Source organism: Bos grunniens, chromosome 27, assembly GCF_055505025.1.
Source record: "Bos grunniens cultivar Pamir isolate PY7600 chromosome 27, Bosgru_T2T1.0, whole genome shotgun sequence".
Classification (NCBI taxonomy): Eukaryota; Metazoa; Chordata; class Mammalia; order Artiodactyla; family Bovidae; genus Bos; species Bos grunniens.
Genome location: NC_141191.1, coordinates 35761466 through 35782137, shown reverse-complemented (window position 1 = coordinate 35782137; position 20672 = coordinate 35761466). Strand labels below are relative to the sequence as shown.

General features: G+C 46.0%; 2 protein-coding genes across 5 annotated transcripts in view; both read right to left on the bottom strand.

The window, feature by feature from the left end:
- Positions 1-41: 41 nt before the first annotated feature.
- On the bottom strand, positions 42-16588 carry HTRA4 (HtrA serine peptidase 4). The gene is made up of 9 exons (XM_086380390.1): positions 15988-16588; positions 15259-15358; positions 14162-14366; positions 12753-12947; positions 12073-12105; positions 10655-10769; positions 8659-8716; positions 8021-8116; positions 42-928 (listed from the first exon to the last, which is right to left on the bottom strand). The coding sequence occupies exons 1-9, from the start codon at positions 16466-16468 to the stop codon at positions 763-765; spliced, it is 1449 nt and encodes a 482-aa protein (XP_086236516.1). The 5' UTR covers positions 16469-16588; the 3' UTR covers positions 42-762.
- Positions 16589-16792: 204 nt separating this feature from the next.
- The window catches only part of PLEKHA2 (pleckstrin homology domain containing A2), an 82295-nt gene continuing 78415 nt past the window's right edge, over positions 16793-20672 (bottom strand). For all 4 annotated transcript variants that reach the window (XM_086380377.1, XM_086380373.1, XM_086380375.1 and 1 more), the window contains one exon: positions 16793-20624. In XM_086380377.1, the coding sequence (XP_086236503.1) occupies positions 20262-20624 (363 nt within the window). In that variant the 3' untranslated portion in view covers positions 16793-20261. The remainder of the gene's footprint in view (positions 20625-20672) is intronic.

The window sequence follows — 20672 nt, the reverse complement described above, 5'->3', positions numbered from 1 at the left end:
AAAATAAATAAACTGTGGCAGCTTTCAGACTCAAAATCACTGATCATGAATGTTTCCAGGAAGAACTTGGGTAAAGAGGTAAAAGTCTGTAAATTATTAGAGTTTCTATTTTATAGAATATTTTATAGAAGCCCTCCTCACAGAAAAGCTGATGGGAACCAGAGTTGTTTCCACTGCTAGCTGACAACCTGAGAATCTATATTCCTCTGTGACCATCCAAATTTGTTAGTTTCAGTGTGACTTCCAAGTGATGAGCATCCTCTGTATTTACAAACCCTGGCCAAATGTGAGAAACCTGAAAAACTGTTTGAGTAAAGGAATAATATTAAAAATGTGATTTCCTTTGCACTCTGGATTCAGTTTCTTAATATTGGTAGATAGATGTATGTATGTGTGTGTGTGTGTGGTGTTATATCCAGTTTATGGCTATAGAGAAGTTTTATAGTACTAAAATGTCCTTCCATCAGGATAAATTAGAAACTGCCCGTTTTCAGTTGTTTCCTGTTGTTAAATAAAATTTTATCAGCTCCCCAGACTTCCTGGCACCGTGTCCTTCTACTTCCCTTAGGCTTCTCAGCAGCAGTTGTAACACCCCCAACCTGATGGTTCTGGAATGTGTTTATGTGTGTTTTAAAAGCACACATTTTTCTTCAAAAGAAAGAGATCCTAAAACCCCTTGCCATCACCGGCACATCCTCAATACAAACCAGGTAATGTAGCTTTGGTTTTGTTAGATGATAATTTATCTTTAAAGCAAGGCTTTTAATTGATTATCTCAGGTGTGACTGTCAGGATCAAAGTTTGACTTTTCCGACGAATCAGGAGGGAAAGTGAATCATTGGCCTTAACAGCTTCAATCACATCGGTTGTCGTGGTGACAGGCAGTCCGTTTATGCTGACAATTACATCGTGGTCTTTCAACCCGGAGCTGGGAGGGGAGAAAAAAGGACCATGAAACTGTAAGAGTTTGACTTAACCCCCATCTAGAATTTAATGTCTGTCTCTTAAGGCCCTACTATCGTGCTGACATTAAGCATGCAAACCAGGGAACCAGAAATAGCCTCCATCCTTCCAAATATGCCACTTCCCTGGTGGCTCAGATGGTAAGGAGTCTGCCTGCAATGCAGGAGACCTGGGTTCTATCCCTGGGTTGGAAGATCCTAAGGAAATGGCAACCCACTTCAGTAATTCTTACCTGGAAAATCCATTTTTGGAAGAGCCTGGCAGGCTCGTCCATGGGGTTGCAAGAGTTGGACACAACTGAGTGACTTCACTTTCACTTTTCACTTCCAAATATGGGGGCTGTTCTAGTATATGCTACAGAATCACTGGAGAACAACAACCCTACTCACCTTTCTAAAATTCATATTCCACCAGAATCATATGTATGAAATTTGCCCCTCCCATATGTTAGATTTGGTTTGAAATAGCAAGTTGAGCTTTTCTTTTCTGTTAATCCCTGACCTCACTTAACCTGAAACATACCCTCAACCTTACCAATAAACGTGAAAAGCCCAAGCAATACATATTTTTCCAGACAATTACACTCTGATCAGTGGGGTGTTGACAGCCCACTTACCTGCCCCACCTTCACCTACAATTTATGGACCTGGAGGGTATGCTGAGCTGTACTACAGAAGCAATTTCCAGAAAGTCAAAAACCAATCATGAAGCTCCAAGCTCTAAATATTTAAGGCTTCTTTCCCTCAAAGTTGTGATTATTTTCAGCCTCCAACATATTTGTTTCACATAGAATATATGTTCTAGAAACAAAACTAGTTCCAGATATAAAACAGTACAGTAAATATATAGCCATGTGGACGATCTGTCTTAAAGTCAAAAACAGGCTTGAAGTCAAATGACCACAGGAGACACCATTTGAGGGAATTGGGGAGGGGGGTGCATTGGTGGGATTCCCTGGCAGTCCAGTGGTTAGGACTCTGTGCTTTCACTGCCAGGGGGGCAGGTTATTAGACCCCTGGTCAGGGAACTGAGATCTCATAAGCCGCCAGGTACAGAAGTAAAAAGAGTGAGGAATAGGAAGCTAAGAAGCCCAGGGAAGAAATGATAATGTGGGAGGATTATCAGGGTATGTGGAGTTTATTTTAAAAAAAGAAAAGAGAAATTTAAAGGAAGTGCATATGAAGAGAAGTTCAAGGGTAGAGCTAAAAGCAGAGAAAACCTTGAGAACAAGGGCAGTTGCAGGGTGGGGAGGAGGGGAGCGAGGTGGGGGCAGTGTGTAGGTGGAGGGGTTGGTGCCTGGTATGGTGCACAAAGAAAGAAGTTAATTCACAATAGTTCTGTAAGTAGAAAAAGAAATCTGTAAAGTATTACTGGATGCAAACTATGCATCAAATATGGGGAAGTGGGGCTCAGACAAATAAGAGAGCTTCCCCCATGACTATCAGCTTGTAAGAAGCTAAAGCAGGATTTCATCCTGGATGTTTCAGACTTGAAAACCCATCTTCTTGCCAGTCACTCTGTCTCTCAGAAACAATAACAGCAGCCGCAAGAGTAAGATAATCCAGGGGCCAAGCCAGGTCCCACATCCCTGCCTTCTGACTGACACAGTATGTAACTTCCAAGGTCATTAACCTCTGCACCCCATTTGCTGCCTCTGTAAAATAACACCTATATCCCCAAATTACTGGGGGCTTGAACAAGTACATCAGATCAGATCAGATCAGTCGCTCAGTCGTGTCCGACTCTTTGAGACCCCATGATTCGCAGCACACCAGGCCTCCCTGTCCATCACCAACTCCCAGAGTTCACTGAGACTCACGTCCATCGAGTCAGTGATGCCATCCAGCCATCTCATCCTCTGCCGTCCCCTTCTCTTCCTGCCCTCAGTCCCTCCCAGCATCAGAGTCTTTTCCAATGAGTCAACTCCTCACATGAGGTGGCCAAAGTACTGGAGTTTCAGCTTTAGCATCATTCCTTCCAAAGAAATCCCAGGGCTGATCTCCTTTAGAATGGACTGGTTGGATCTCCTTGCAGTCCAAGGGACTCTCAAGAGTCTTCTCCAACACCACAGTTCAAAAGCATCAATTCTTCAGCACTCAGCCTTCTTCACAGTCGAACTCTCACATCCATACATGACCACAGGAAAAACCATAGCCTTGACTAGACGAACCTTTGTTGGCAAAGCAATGTCTCTGCTTTTGAATATGCTATCTAGGTTGGTCATAACTTTCCTTCCAAGGAGTAAGCGTCTTTTAATTTCATGGCTGCAGTCACCATCTGCAGTGATTTTGGAGCCCCCCCAGATAAAGTCTGACACTGCTTCCCCATCTATTTCCCATGAAGTGATGGGACCGGATGCCATGATCTTTGTTTTCTGAATGTTGAGCTTTAAGCCAACTTTTTCACTCTCCACTTTCACTTTCATCAAGAAGCTTTTGAGTTCCTCTTCACTTTCTGCCATAAGGGTGGTGTCATCTGCATATCTGAGGTTATTGATATTTCTCCCGGCAATCTTGATCTTGATTCCACTTTGTGTTTCTTCCAGTCCAGAGTTTCTCATGATGTACTCTGCATATAAGTTAAATAAACAGGATGACAATATACAGCCTTAACGAACTCCTTTTCCTATTTGGAACCAGTCTGTTGTTCCATATCCAGTTCTAACTGTTGCTTCCTGACCTGCATAAAAATTTCTCAAGAGGCAGATCAGGTGGTCTGGTATTCCCATCTCTTTCAGAATTTTCCACAGTTTCTTGTGATCCACACAGTCAAAGGCTTTGGCATAGTCAATAAAGCAGAAATAGATGTTTTTCTGGAACTCTCTTGCTTTTTCTATGATCCAGCGGATGTTGGCAATTTGATCTCTGGTTCCTCTGCCTTTTCTAAAACCAGCCTGAACATCAAGAAGTTCACGGTCCACATATTGCTGAAGCCTGGCTTGGAGAATTTTGAGCATTACTTTACTAGCGTGTGAGATGAGTGCAATTGTGCGGTAGTTTGAGCATTCTTTGGCATTGCCTTTCTTTGGGATTGGAATGAAAACTGACCTTTTCCAGTCCTGTGGCCACTGCTGAGTTTTCCAAATTTGCTGGCATATTGAGTGCAGCACTTTCACAGCATCATCTTTCAGGATTTGAAATAGCTCAACTGGAATTCTATCACCTCCACTAGCTTTGTTCGTAGTGATGCTTTCTAAGGCCCACTTGACTTCACATTCCAGGATGTCTGGCTCTAGGTCAGTGATCACACCATCGTGATTATCTGGGTCGTGAAGATCTTTTTTGTATAGTTCTTTGTGTATTCTTGCCGTCTCTTCTTAATATCTTGTTCTGTTAGGTCCATACCATTTCTGTCCTTTATCGAGCTCATCTTTGCATGAAATGTTCCTTTGGTATCTCTGATTTTCTTGAAGAGATCCCTAGTCTTTCCCATTCTGTTGTTTTCCTCTATTTCTTTGCATTGATCACTGAAGAAGGCTTTCTTATCTCTTCTTGCTATTCTTTGGAACTCTGCATTCAGATGCTTATATCTTTCTTTTCTCCTTTGCTTTTCACTTCTCTTCTTTTCACAGCTATTTGTAAGGCCTCCCCAGACAGCCATTTTGCTTTTTTGCATTTCTTTTCCATAGGGATGGTCTTGATCCCTGTCTCCTGTACAATGTCATGAACCTCATTCCATAGTTCATCAGGCACTCTATCTATCAGATCTAGGCCCTTAAATCTATTTCTCACTTCCACTGTATAATCATAAGGGATTCGATTTAGGTCATACCTGAATGGTCTAGTGGTTTTCCCTACTTTCTTCAATTTAAGTCTGAATTTGGTCATAAGGAGTTCATGGTCTGAGCCACAGTCAGCTCCTGGTCTTGTTTTTGCTGACTGTATAGAGCTTCTCCATCTTTGGCTGCAAAGAATATAATCAATCTGATTTCAGTGTTGACCATCTGGTGATGTCCATGTATAGAGTCTTCTCTTGTGTTGTTGGAAGAGGGTGTTTGTTATCACCAGTGCATTTTCTTGGCAAAACTCTATCAGTCTTTGCCCTGCTTCATTCCATATTCCAAGGCCAAATTTGCCTGTTACTCCAGGTGTTTCTTGACTTCCTACTTTTGCATTCCAGTCTCCTATAATGAAAAGGACATCTTTTTTGGGTGTTAGTTCTAAAAGGTCTTGTAGGTCTTCATAGAACCGTTCAACTTCAGCTTCTTCAGCGTTACTGGTTGGGGCATAGTTTTACATATTTACATAGTTTTACATAGATTACTGTAATATTGAATGGTTTGCCTTACAAATGAACAGAGATCATTCTGTTGTTTTTGAGACTGCATCCAAGTACTGCATTTCGGACTTTTTTGTTGACCATGATGGCCACTCCATTTCTTCTGAGGGATTCCTGCCCACAGTAGTAGACATAATGGTCATCTGAGTTAAATTCACCCATTCCAGTCCATTTCAGTTTGCTGATTCCTAGAATGTCGACGTTCACTCTCCATCTCTTGTTTGACCACTTCCAATTTGCCTTGATTCATGGACCTGACATTCCAGGTTCCTATGCAATATTGCTCTTTACAGCATCGGACCTTGCTTCTATCACCAGTCACATCCACAGCTGGGTATTGTTTTTGCTTTGGCTCCATCCCTTCATCTTTCTGGAGTTATTTCTCCACTGATCTCCAGTAGCATATTGGGCACCTACTGACCTGGGGAGTTCCTCTTTCAGTATCCTATCATTTTGCCTTTTCATACTGTTCATGGGGTTCTCAAGGCAAGAATACTGAAGTGGTTTGCCATTCCCTTCTCCAGTGGACCACATTCTGTCAGACCTCTCCACCATGACCCGCCCGTCTTGGGTTGCCCCATGGGCATGGCTTGGTTTCATTGAGTTAGACAAGGCTGTGGTCCTCGTGTGATTAAATTGACTAGTTTTCTGTGAGTATGGTTTCAGTGTGTTTGCCCTCTGATGCCCTCTTGCAATGCCTACTGTCTTACTTGGGTTTCTCTTACCTTGGGCGTGGGGTATCTCTTCATGGCTGCTCCAGCAAAGCGCAGCCATTGCTCCTTACCCTGGACGAGGGGTATCTCCTCACCGCCGCCCTTCCTGACCTTCAATGTGGGATAGCTCCTCTAGGCCCTCAGACCCTTTAAATGATGCCTGACACAGTAAGTGGTTGATAAATGCCAGCTGTTATTACCAGAAGTGTAATCACTATTATAAGTGGGTGACACCAGGAAGATTTCCAGTTTATCAGAGACTTCAAGGCAGCAGCATTTCCCACCGTGTAACATGCACCTGAATCCCCTGAAGATCTTATTTAAAAAGCAGATTCTGATTCTTTCTAAACTTTTTATTTTATATTGGAGTATGTTGTGTTAGTTTTGGTGTACAGCAAAGTGATTCAGTTACGCCTAGACACGTATCTATTCTTTTTCAAATTCTTTTCCAGCGGTACTCCTGTCATTCTAAAAAGCTCTAGCTAATGCCATTGTTGCTGGTCTACAGATCAAATTTTGAGGAGCAAGGACTGAAGAGCTGAAAGAAATAGCTTTGGCCTTGAACCAGAAGTTAAAAATAAGTGGGGGCAGGGACCCAGAAAGCCTAGAAAAGCCAATGGCAAGTCAAATATAGTAACTGGAAGCCTAACACTTAGCTGTTCTGAACAGTTAGTACCCTATAGATTCTTGCCCTATGAAAAGAGTTAACATAATCTAAGCAGACTGTTGAGCCCTTAAAAAAACAAAAATGGTGAGGGAAGGATATGCAAGAAGCATAAGAGAGAGACCAGGAGAATAACTGTAGGCCGAGTCATCTTTTCTCTCAGTAGTTACTGGAAATCTCTCAAAATGGCTCTAGCCTTTGCTTTATTCACTTTATGTACTTGTTTAGTGCTGGCCTCTGATAGTGTCAGAGAATTGATTAGTGTCATCCAGAATTTCAAAGTACCTAGAATATGTTCCTAAACTCCTAACCCTCCAGATTCTTCTGATTCTTATTAAGTAAGGTAGCAAAAGAGTAGATTTGGCAATTCTAGCAAAATTAGTTTAAATTTATGTGAACTGGTAGCCACATTAAAAAAAAGTTTTTCTCTAATTTTTAAACAGATGGAACTAACATATAAAAATGTACTTTAATGTCTTAGCTGTATATATAAAATATCATTTTAACATGTCATATTTTAATAATTATTATACGTATTTTACACTCTTTGAAATCTTCTAGAAACAGCATGTGCTGCTAAGTTGCTTCAGTCGTGTCCGACTCTGTGCGACCCCACAGACAGCAACCTACCAGGCTCCCCCGTCCCTGGGATTCTCCAGGCAAGAACACTGGAGTGGGTTGCCATTTCTTTCTCCAATGCATGAAAGTGAAAAGTGAAAGTGAAGTCGCTTAGTCGTGTCCGACCCTCAGCAACCCCATGGACTGCAGCCTTCCAGGCTCTTCTGTCCATGGGATTTTCCAGGCAAGAGTACTGGAGTGGGGTGCCATTTCCTTCTCTGAGAAACAGCGTATACCTGATGATAATTTCTTCCACAGTGCAGTTATTAAAGTAAAATGCAATCTTCCCAGAACAACAACAAAAAAAGGTATGCTTCATGGGAAAACATTTTACATTGCTTCTGTTCTGTTTTGTTTTAATTCAATTATCAATTAAAATTAAGTAAAATGCAAAATGGGGTTACCCAGGTGGCTAGAGGTAAAGAACCTACCTGCCAATGCAGGAGACCTTAAGAGAAGCAAGTTTGATCCCTGGCTTGGGAAGATCTCCTGGAGAAGGAAATGGCAACCTACTCCAGTATTCTTGCCTGGAGAATCCCATGGACAGAGGGGCCTGGTGGACTGCAGTCCGCAGGGTCATAAAGAGCCGGAGAGGACTGTAGCGACTTAGCATGCAAGCATGCAGAAAACGTAAAATGCAGTCGGTCACACCCCTCAGGTGTTCAGTAGCCTCTGCAGGTGGAGCCCACAGTACGGGACAGGACCCTGGATCCTACACACGTTTACCACGGGACACATCTAGTGAGAAGGGAGGAGCCTGGGCCGGGGCCTGCACTGCTCTTACCTTTCAGCAGCTGTTCCTTGAATCACCTCATGTACAAAAACCCCAGAAGCCACGTCAGGGAATTCTGGATCTTGCCTTTTCATTTCTTGAAGCAGACTAGGAAGAGAGACAAGAGTTTCCCCAGGAGGTTAGGAAGCACAGTGAACTAGCTCTGGCCCACCCCTAGCTCTCAGCGGGGACTCTCTGCTCTGCCCAAGGCTCACACCCAGGGGACAAGGACACCATCTAGCTGGTCACAGGGCCACAGTCATTCTTCCCCTGATTCTCGGTGCCAAAGCCTAGAACCACTGGACGTTATAAAGTGTGGCCCTAGTGTGACTTCCCTGACTGTCCAGTGGTTAAGACTCTGAATTTCCACTGCAAGGGGGACAGGTTCAATCCCTGGTCGGGGAACAAAGATCCCATGTGCCACGTGGTGCAGCCAAAAGGAAAGTAAATTAAAAAAATACAGCCACAAGTGAAAGAGTCCCATGGAAAGCACAGTGCGTTGGTGCCGGCAGACGCGGTCACCGACTCCATGACAAGTGGTAGGTGATTCATCCGCTGCTGACCACATCCTCTACCTTCCCCGTTCAGACTCTCTATCTGTAACTTTTGCTTCTGAAATACAGCCCAGACATAGTCAAGCCTGTGCTTACTTCATTGTGAGGGGTAGCATGCGCAGACCCAGATATTTCTTCTGTGAGAGAGCCTTTCCTGGAAAGGAAAATTATAATGTGTTACTGACAACAAGACCTCTCTCCTTTTGGCAGAGCTTAAAAGACCCGGAGTCACAGAATATTCCTTCCAATTATAACTGCCCTCTCAGGCTGTCAGCCAAGACAAACGTGCTTCAGAGAACCTTCGTCATTAGCGCAGGCTCACCGCCCCACCTCCAGCCCCAGGCTTTCCTTTCCACAGCAATTCAATCCGAATATTTCTGGGTACACCTCATGCCAGGCCTTGTGCCTGGCCCCCAGTATTGCTGCCTGGCCCCCCTGTGATCGGAGTCGGGTCTAACATGAAACATGACTCTCTCTTCTGCAGTACTCAAAGGAGTGTCTCCACCACAGGTAAGGCCTTTGAGGGCTCCTGAAAAGCACTGGAGGGGAAGAAAAAGGTGAAAAGTGAAAGTGTTAGTTGCTCAGTTCAGTTCAGTCGCTCAGTCGTGTCCGACTCTTTGTAACCCCATGAATCACAGCACGCCAGGCCTCCCTGTCCATCACCAACTCCCAGAGTTCACCCAAACTCATGTCCATAGAATTGGTGATGCCATCCAGCCATCTCATCCTCTGTCGTCCCCTTCTCCTCCTGCCCCCAATCCCTCCCAGCATCAGAGTCTTTTCCAATGAGTCAAGTCTTCGCATGAGGTGGCCAAAGTATTGGAGTTTCAGCTTCAGCATCAGTCCTTCCAATGAACACCCAGGACTGATATCCATTAGGATGGACTGGTTGGATCTCCTTGTAGTCCAAGGGACTCTCAAGAGTCTTCTCCAACACCACAGTTCAAAAGCATCGATTCTTTGGTGCTCAGCTTTCTTCACAGTCCAACTCTCACATCCATACATGACCACTGGAAAAACCATAGCCTTGACTAGACAGACCTTTGTTGGCAAGGTAACATCTCTGCTTTTGAATATGCTGTCTAGGTTGGTCATAACTTTCCTTCTAAGGAGTAAGCGTCTTTTAATTTTATGGCTGCAATCACCATCTGCAATGATTTTGGAGCCCAAAAAAATAAAGTCAGCCACTGTTTCCACTGTTTCCCCATCTATTTCCCAAGAAGCGATGGGACCAGATGCCATGATCTTTGTTTTCTGAATGTTGCGCTTTGGACGGAGATCTAACCAGTCCATTCTAAAGGAGATCAGTCCTGGGTGTTCTTTGGAAAGAATGATGCTAAAGCTGAAACTCCAGTACTTTGGCCACCTCATGCGAAGAGTTGACTCATTGGAAAAGACTGATGCTAGGAGGGATTGGGGGCAAGAGGAGAAGGGGACCACAGAGGATGAGATGGTGGGATGGCATCACCGACTCGATGGACATGAGTTTGAGTGAACTCCAGGAGTTGGTGATGGACAGGGAGGCCTGGTGTGCTGCGATTCATGGGGTCACAAAGAGTCGGACACGACTGAGTGACTGAACTGAACTGAAGCCAACTTTTTCACTCTCCTCTTTCACTTTCATCAAGAGGCTGTTTAGTTCCACTTTACTTTCTACCATAAGGGTGGTGTCATCTGCATATCTGAGGTTATTGATATTTCTCCCAGCAATCTTGATTCCAGCTTGTGCTTCTTCCAGCCCAGCATTTCTCATGATGAACTCTGCATATAAGTTAAATAAGCAGGGTGACAATACTTGACGCACTCCTTTTCCTATTTGGAACCAGTCTGTTGTTCCATGTCCAGTTCTAACTGTTGCTTCCTGACCTACATATAGGTTTCTCAAGAGCCTTAGTTGCTCAGTCACATCCAGTTCTTGGCAACCCTATGGACTGTAGCCCGCCAGACTCCTCTGTCCATGGAATTCTCCAGGCAAGAATCTTCCCTGACCCAGGGATCAAAGCTGGGTTTCTTGCATTGCAGGCATATTCTTTACTATCTGAGTCACCAGGAAGCCTGGAGGGGAAGAAAAGTCCGAACCAACTCCCCTTACCTTTCAGCTGGCGCTCATGGAATTCGGCCAAGAACTGCCGAATGCGATCCGAGGGAATTGCAAAGGAGATTCCTGCAGTCACCTTCAGTGTGTTTATGCCAATCACATTACCATCCTGCCAAAGGAGGGGACATCGCTCAGCTGCCCAGCTGTGCAGACTGAACAGGCAAAGGAAGGAGAGAGCTTACGGATGCTTAGGGTGGAGCAGCAGGTGGCATCTTAGAGGACCAGCAGTGTGGCGGGTTACAGAGGGGGCCTACTCCAGTACAGATTCCTGCTGAGGAGTTTGGGGTTTTAATCCTGAGCTCACTTTTTTTTTTCTTGCTCAAATTACATTGATTTTTCAAAGTGAACCACAGTTTATATTTCAACACAGATATGAGGATAAGGAATATATGCCTTTCCATTCCTTAAATGAGACTAAAAATAAACATGGAAAAGGCAAAAAGCTGTTGACTTTCAGTCACACTTCAATGAAACTATTCAGAAGATTCAGCAAATTGACCTTAGGAACAAAGCTCCCCTAAACATAAATTATGAAGTGGGAAATACTTTTTCTGAATTTCATCATCCCTTAGCTTTTGTTACGTAATGGGCAGGAGAAAAAAAAAAAGACTTCCTATCACACTGAAATACAGATTATAATTCAATAGGTCTGGAGTGTGACTTGAAATTCAGCATTTCATCTCCGCTCTAGTAAATTCATTGTCTACTGGAAAAAGCAGGCCCCAAACCACGTGCAATGTTATAAGTAAAAAGTGCTCAGTGATTTCACACCCAAGGCATCCTCCTACAAGCAAATGTAGCATGTAAAGAGGAACCAAAAACGACCCACTCAAAGGGACTCAGAGGCTACGGTCACAGGCTGTGTTTCAGACAGCGCTGGCCTCTCACGTTGCCACATGTATTTGAGCAACTGGAAACCCTGGCATTGCCACCAGGGATGTTGATTAAAATTTAAGAATTAAATACATGAGAGAGCAATGTTGTTGATGCCTTTATCGTCTCTACGCAGGTCAATACTAAATTAGCATTTTGGGGTGAGAGTTAGTTCTTCACATGTGGAAGCAGGAGGTCATCAGGGATATACATTCCACAGTACAGTGGTCGTTTGACATAATTTGGGTTTAGTACCCAGGACTTTTGTTAAGTACCCAAGGAAAGCAGAGAACACGTGGAAGAGATGTAAGTAGGTGTGAAGGAAACTCTGGCACCCTCAACTGGATGAGCTCACACACCAGGATGACAAACCCATCGTAGATCTGAAATTTTCCTAACTCTTCACTTACGGTGCAGTAATAGAAAAGCACCAGACCACACGTCTCCACACAGGAGCAACATGGCCATCTGCACCATGAAATGTCAAGTCTCTGAAAGCTAGGAAGAGGTGTGAGGCAACAAATAAAGTGGCTACTTACCAAGTTCACTAGAGGCCCCCCAGAATTCCCGTGCTGAAGACAGAATTGGAAAAAGCCATCAGTACTTTTTTCCTGGTCACATCTACATAGTCCCTAAAGAGGTTTATCAAAATCAGCCTGCTCTAGTGAGCCCCTGTTCCCGCAGGGCAGGCAAAGGCAAGCTGCATCATCATCAATTCCGAAATCAGTGCAGGTAAAGAACGATAGGGAGAGGGGACTTCCCTGGTGGTCCAGAGGCTAAGACTCCTCACTACCAAGGCAGGAGGGCCCAGTTCCATCCCTAGTCAGGGAACTAGACTCCACGTGCCCCAACTAGATCCCAAGTGCCACAACTAAGACTCAGACAGATAGATAAATAAATAAACAAATAAACGAATATCTTAAAATTAAAAAAAAGAACAACAGCAAGGGGACCACCACTTCCTATGGCAGTGGTGACCTCTGTGACAGACCCTAAGAGACCATCCAGTATCGTGGATGCCAGTTATCACATCTCACAGGCTGACCTCTAACAACATGGCACTCCAGCCCTCCCACTAGGGTAGACCTGATCTCTGGACATCCCTGAAAGGCCAAAGGGAAACAAAGGTACCCTGAAGTGTTCTTCTCACTGCATTGCCGGTGAGATCTTACTGGCCACTGCATCTTACAGGCTGAGGACAGCCACCCCCGTGACTTACATTAATTATGGCATCCGTCTGGATATAATCCATGTCTGAATCCTTCAGCCCAAGCTCTTTGCCCCCTCGCTGGGTGGTGCTGACAATTCCTGCCGTCACTGTGTTCTGCAGTGAAAACGGGCTCCCCAAGGCCACCACGAACTCGCCAGCTCGCAGGTCAGATGACTTTCCCAGCAGCAGTACAGGGAGGTCAGTCTGTATGTGGGTGAGGAGGGATGAGATGGATACATCAAGAATGGACTCAATCAGCATTTGTGTATAACATATAAATGACACGGGCACTACCATTTTAGCACCCGGAATCTAAGAATCGACCACACACCTCGGTTCTACAACTGCCTGAGGCTTCTTCCTTACACTCCGACTACACCAGACTCTCACTTGTTAAGATGATCAGACGATCTCTAAAATATACAATCACTGCTTGTAGAAATGATAAGTAAACAAAGTGAAGTTAATTGATGAAATATAAACCGATGTTAGCAGTTTACTCAGCCCGAATCCAGCTCACAAGTTTGCAAAGTTAACAAGCCATGAACAGAAAGGAGGTCACCCAAAGCAGTCTTTCTCTTTAACTGTGCACATGAACCTCTTGGGAATCATACGAAGAGGTAGGTTCTCACAGACGTAGCGAATGGACATGTGGACACAGGGTGGGAAGGAGAGGGTGGAACGAATCAGGAGAGCAGCTCTGACACATACACACCGCCATGTGTGAAAGAGAGAGCTAGTGGGAAGCTGTGGCATAGCACTGGGAGCTCAGCTCGGTGCTCTGTGATGACCTAGAGGGGTGAGACGGTGGAGGGAGTGGGAGGGAGGCTCCTGATGGAGGGGATGTACGTACACAAATAGCTGATTGACTTTGCCGCAGGCAAAACTAATACAATTTGTAAAGTTTAAAAATAAAATAAAATTAAAAAAAAAAACTAAAGAGAAAGAAAATAAAAGAGAGCATAGTACCATAGGATTATAGAGGTGAATAAAATAAAAAAAGAAAAGGCAGGTTCTGATTCAGTCGATCTGAGTTGTCTAAACACTTCTCAGATGATGTCAGTACTGCCGGGATGTGGACCACTTTGCATAGAAGGAACTCAAAGCACATCTTAGCAGCTTGGAATCCACTACAGTCATGTCTGGTGTTCTAAGACAGCAGAGAAATAAGTTTCCCAGAAGCAGGCTCTGTTGGAGAAGGAACTGAAGGAGAAAAAAAGACAGCTGTGTAGTTAATAGAAATTGCTAGGGATGGACAGACGGGCATGGGAAAAAATAAAAAAAAGGAGTGACGAACAGAAAGAAAGAGAACAGGGGTGGGAGACGAAGGAAACATATAGCAAGAAGAAAAGATGTGTGATCGGGTGGGGAAGAAAAGACCAGCAAGTTGATGAAAATCCCCAAATACGCAGACTCACATTTGGCTCAATCTTGATCAGGGCAAGATCCAGTTTATGGTCAATGTCCTTGACGGTGGCTTCATACTGGACCCCACTCTGCAGCTCCGCCTGGATCCGCTGCTGGTTAGTGAGGACGTGGGCGTTGGTAACAATGAGCCCATCCTCAGACACTATGAACCCAGAGGCACTGGACACAGGAACATCCTCACTGCCGAGAGGTGACCTGTCTCAGCAAGACAATAGCATAAGCCAAGGGCAGGCAAATCAGGGCATCCGCTGTAATCTGGAAGCACGAGAAACCTGGCGTTTATCAAACATTCTCTCACTCTAGCTTCCTCAGACATTGTACTTCTCCCTGTTTCCATTCTCTCCACGTTAACCGGACTCTGTGTGTTCAGTGCCCTGGCCATCCCTTAGGAACAGGACTGAGAGCTGATTCCAATTCTCCTTTTCCAGGAATGCCCCCGTCTTGCTGCTCAAAGTAGCTGTCCTCTGCTTCAAAGAGGACTAACCTAATCGTGGAGAAGGAAATGACAACCCACTCCAATATTCTTGCCTGAGAAATCCCACAGGCAGAGGAGCCCGGCATGGGGTCGCAAAAGAGTCAGACACGACTCAGCGACTAAACCCAATCCTGGGGGCAAAAGTGGATCTAGTGCCACTTTATCCAGCACCCAAGCAAGGAGGGAGCCAGAGGAGTCTGGTCCCTGCCTATTTTCCACTCCGAACTGGCCTAGAACTGACATATGACAAGTTTCTCTTGCCCTCTGGGTCTGGGATTCCTTTCATGCAGAAGATGCCAGGCAAGATCACCATCGAGAAGCCTCCTGGCTCTTGCATTTGACCTCGAATTTGTCTGAGGGAGAGAAATAGCTCAGGTTTGCAAGTAGGAATCCTTATGACTAGGGCTTTTTGGCGAAACGACCAACAGATTATACAAGGTCTTTGAGCCCCTTGATTTTCTCAGGGCGGTTTTTAAGACTGAGTGATGCTGGGAGAACTAACTGATGCTGGAAGGGCGGATGCGGTGGGAGTAGGGGGGGTGGCGGATGGAGCAGAGAGGCTCTCAGGAAACTTAGCCCAGGATTCTAGCTTCCTCCTCAGACCCCTTTTACCTGCGGAACAGCTGTAAATGGACCACGGACGGGGCCACCTTCTCCACCACTGAGGCGATGAAGTTGAACTTGTTCCTGAGCCAGCCTGCACTTCCGGTCCCTGCGAAGAGATGCTTTATTCTTGGGGCAGGGGTTGGAGGAGTAGGACCCTGGCTGCCTGGCCGCATGGAGTATCACCTCTTAAATCTCCCGTCCTCTCTCCCGTTTCCCTCCCTTTCCTCTCTACCGTCTCCCCCATGAGGATACACCTTGAGGAGACCAGACCTGTCATCCTGATTGGGAAATTACTTAAAAGGGAAGACGGTGGTCAACAGCTATGGGGAGGAAATTGGGGAGCAACCACATGGGAGCCGGTAAGCAGACACCAAACTTCAGGAGCGTGCGTGCTCAGTCGTGTCCGACTCTTTGCTACCCCATTGGCTGTAGCCCACCAGGCCTCCTCTGTCCATGGGATTCTCCAGACAAGAACACTGGAGTGGGTTGCCATGCCCTCCTCCAGCGGATCTTCCCCACCCAGGGATCGAACCCTCATCTCTTGCGTCTCCTGCATTGGCAGGAGAATTCTTTACCCCTGAGCCGCCACACTTAAGGAGGGAATAAAATCGGGAGCTCGGAGGCACTGACTCCCTTTGGCAAGGCAGCCGGGAGGAGCCGGCTGCAAACCCCGCGATGGGAACTCACTGGTTAAAGAAGCGAGAAGGGGGCGCCGAGAGCGCGCCCGCGGCTCACCTGGGTCCCCACAGTCCCCCTTCTGCACCGGCACTGCCGGGAGCGCACCACGGAGGCGCGCGGCGCGGTTCTCGGCGCGGAGCGCGCACAGGCTGCGGTAGGTCCGCCCGTCGCTGCCGCACACTGTCGCCCCCGCCGCCGGGCAGCCGCAGGTGCCCAGCGGGCGGCCGCCGAGGAGCCGGGGCGCGCGCGGCGCGAGGCACTGCAGTCCCGGGGCGCACGGCCGGCCCAGCGGCCCGCCGCAAGCCTCGCCCTCGGCCGCGGCGCAGACCCGGCAGCACCCGCAGCGGTCGAGCACCGGCGCGGTCCCCACCGAGCACCGGGGCAGCGGGGGGCAGCGCGTGGGTTCGCAGGCCGCTGGGCAGCGCGGCACGGGCCAGGCCCGTCCGGCCTGGACCCCGCGCCCACTTGGCGCGGGCAGCAGCAGCCACAGCAGAACGAAGGGTCCGAGCCCGGCAGGCCGCTGCAGGGGTCTGGCCATCCTACTCGCCTCCCACCTTCCCTCTGGACCCTCTCAGATGAGCAGCAGTCTCCGGACTGGAGTGCTGCCTTCGCCAGCCCCTGACTTTAAGGGGCAGAGCCTGGCAGCCCTTTCCACACACGCCCTGTAACCCCCCTTTCAACCCATCCAGTCCAGTCCCAGGAGATGGAGACATGTCCTCGGCCCTTCCCCGACGCCCCCCCCTCCCCCGCCCTCCCAGGGACCCACCTCATGAAACCAGTAACACCCAGAACGGGGTTAGACTGACAAGACACATCACCCACCCACTGACAGACGGTCAGTGTTAGGAAAACATGCACCATATTTCAGTATTTCACGTGGTTTTATTACAAAACAAGCAACAAAACAGTTTTAGAAAATTACTTTTGCTACATACCAATTAGGAGATCACATAAAATGAGAAGCTTAAGAGTTTCCATGCACTCAGCTCAGCCTGCAAGTCAGTGCATTTCAGCTGAAACAGACTGGTTCAAAACACAGGATCATAGCACACCTTCTGGAACAGCAGGTAAGGGGTCAAACAGTATGGTTTTTGGCCAAATATTCGCTTTATTCAAACTCTACCAGGCATGAGTGACTGTAATTCACTACTGCAGGCAATAACACAGAGAGAAAAAGGAAGTAAGGGAAAAGAAAGCGATGGCTGGTAGAAACTATTTCTGACATGTTGGAAGCTCATAAACAAAGCTAATTTGGGAAACTCAATTTCCAAAACGCTAGTTACTACCTCCTTATGTCTATCTGGTTAACAGTGAAAACATATCAAATCTCACAGTTCAGCTACTGAATCTGCCACTTATGTATTGGATCCTTTTAGTCCATACAGACCACAATTACATTGTGGGGGAGGGGAGGTAAGAAAAACCAAAACACTACCTTCTGCTTCAAGTGAACTACGAAGTTGGACTCTCTGGGAGCCCAGCATTCTATTCAGAAACCAATGTGTGCCTCTTCTGTTTTCACGACATCTTAGTAAGACTGTCATCTCACAGAATGCAAAAGGCCATTCTAAGTTCACCAGCCATCAGCTGACTCTGAGCTAGCAAATCCTTAACTTTCAAGAACCTGAAACTGTTAGACACAGTGGGTGAAGACCACATCTAAAATCTTATGAAAAACAGCAACTCAGAAAATGCTTTTATCCCATACACACACAAAAATGCAGTACCTTTTTTGGTTCCTTTTTTTAAAGAAACAAGACTTATTCCAGAGCCTTTATGCACTTAACTACTAACCGATCCTGCCCTGTTTTTCCCGTTTGGTTCCACTTTTCACATTTCAAACCAAACACTTTGGTCGTATATGCACCATCTTTGGCTCACACATGTAGTGACGTTAAAAGGTATGATGTGAAATTAACCAGAGGCTAAGAAACAATGGACACAAAAGGAATTCTGAAATGAGATTTGGCAAGGAGCATGCCTCTAGGCTTCAATGAAGATAATTATATTTATCTGGTATTGGAGCTACATTAACAACATTCTAACTTGGAATTCCCAAGTATCTGCCAACTAGAATCCTTGTTTTCCCTCTATCATGGTAATACAATCTGGATTTATAAGTATGTTTAATTTAATACATTCTCAAAACAGCTCTTACTAAGAAACAGATCAGCTTACTATAACGGCCAATTAATTTAGCTGTAGTAATCTAGCAGAGAGCTTACTGAAAAGAGAGGAGGAAATCGGTAGATTTTCACATCTGACACATCAAGAGATGACATCTTTCCATGAGTCAGGGAATGTATAAGAGATCTCAAAAGTTCCTAATTTATTTTTATAGTTCCATATCTCTGTGCACTTTCTTTGACCTAGCCAAAGAATTTTCTTGTGGGAACTTTGAAGATGAAACCTGAGACAAAGAACTTGAAGAATTGGGAATGGCTTCTTGAAATCAGGTGACTTGAAATATGTTGTCACCTGATTACTCATAAATAAATAAGCCCCAAACAAGGGGTTTTTAAGACAAAAGTATACAAGAGGCTGCAGAATAAAGAGAAAGAGAGTGAAATTCAGGGTAGATTTCCTTTTTCAAACCAGGACCAGTGAGCCAAACAATTTAAGTGAAGCTTATCTCTAAAGTAGGTTCAGTCAAGAAAAGTTCACAACCTGACAAGGAAACTACCCTGCCTGAAAGAAACAGATTTCCCTCAAGCCACTAAGGATTTTCTGACTACATGTTTTTTGCTGCAGTTGGATGTGAACATCGAGGGGAAGGGACTGACTTAGGTAAAAATGCTTCTCTTAGTCTCCTGCTATACTTGTTAACTTTTAATTTAAAGACAAAACTTAACTGATCTAGCTGATACAAAGTTATAGACAGAAATGAGTCAAATTCCCTCCCTTTGGGGAACCCTGGTAGCAGTTCACCACATAAGCTGGACAGACAGACTCCTCCAGGAACCTGGAAATAGCATCTCTTGACAAATGGAAGAAGGTGCATCCTAAAACACAGGATGGGAAACACAATCTATGCTCTTCTACCTGGGAAATCTCTAGCCAGCAATGCAGAGCCTCTAAATCAATGTTTCTACGCACAGTTTCTGTTTTTGTTAAAAATATAAATATCTCTCAAGGCTATCTTTGTTATCTCCTCGGTGTTAAGCACACAGAACCTCATCAGATGATGAGGTGTCATCATGCAAGTACAGACACAAGGCATCATCCAAAAGGCGACACAAAGAACAGAAAGAAATCTAATCTGCCAGGTATACATGTACAGCACTGAAAACTAGACTAGTATCAGCCCATGAAAGAAGAGTTGAGAGGCCAGGACCCGAGATAATCTGTCTTTGCTAAAAGAGACTTTTTCCTCTGTAGGGAAAACATGAATCAAAGCATTTTAGCTGGGTGAACTAAATTCCGTCTCTTCCTGGCATCTGCTTTACAGCAACTCTCAAACTCTAAGATAGAGATCTGATGGATCACACAAGTGAATTACCATACACTCATCAACCATCCACGCATTTCAGTTAACACCATGTCAAGGGCAATATCTGTTTTGTTCTCAACACTGAACACTGATAAGCCCATCCTAAGGGTCTGACACAGAAATGGGGCGGGCAGGTCTGTCTTTCATGGCGACAGTATTCGGGGTCAAAGAACATCTCAAAGAGAAAAGAGTAATTCTCAAAATTGGCTGATGCACTAGGGTTGAATTATTCCCCCATATCTTCAAAAGGCCCCTATTTCTTCCCTTATGGCAGTCCCCTGGAGTGGGGGAATCTCCCTGGTTGACATTTGGGGCCTCCCACAAGCCCCCAGATTTTAAGACCGTCCCTTAGAAAGTATCCTGACCAAGCTGGAGCCTGGGTCCCCCCCCCTAACCACCACCACCCCCTCTACCCTTTCAGTTGGGTTAGTTACCACTCTCCCACTTCACAGTCAAACTTCCGCCAATGTATAAGAACAAGATAAGACCAGATGACTGGCCTCAAGGTTCTGTGCCTGGCCTGAAAACAAAGGGAAGAAGCTAAGACAAAGACAAGGAACTAAAAATTGGTTAGGAATGAAACTGGACTTCCAACCTCCTCTCGCCAGGTGGACTGTGGAAGAGTCGAGCAAGAGGCACACTGAGCAAGCCTAGAGGTCTAACCTAGTGACCTTCCTAAATGAAAAACACTGCATTCATTTTCTTTAAAAAGTCAGCTGGATTCCCACTCCACAGGGATGCAAGTGCCAGGAAGGTCTCGGATTGTCCTGCATCAGATGGAGACACTGAGTCACGGCCCCTTAACTGAGCCCACCCCCTCCCTGCCAGGCACCGCGCCTCATCACACATCAGAGGTCCGTATATTTTCGTCATCGAGGTTGAACACAAATGGCTTCTCCTTGGGGTGCTGGGGTTCCGATCGGTGTCTTATCCGGGAGCTGGGCAGCACCGCAGACGTACTGCTCTCCCCAAGTCGAGGCGTGAACAAAGAGTCCTCAGCAGTCTCTTCGGTGGGAAGCAGCTTTTCCCCAGCCTGGGGGACGGGTGTCCAGGGCTGCCAGGAGGAGGCCAGGGAGGGGGCTTTGCAGAGGGTCTTTCTCTCCTCCCCAGGCGCCCGCCCTCTGCACAAGATAGAGTTGGGCCCCCCTGAGAGGCTGGAGCTTCCGGGGCGGGTCAAAGAAATGGACCGAGAAAAGGACATCTCCTGTGGAAAATAAAAGAGAGAGGGGGAAAAAAAGAAAAGTAAAAGGTT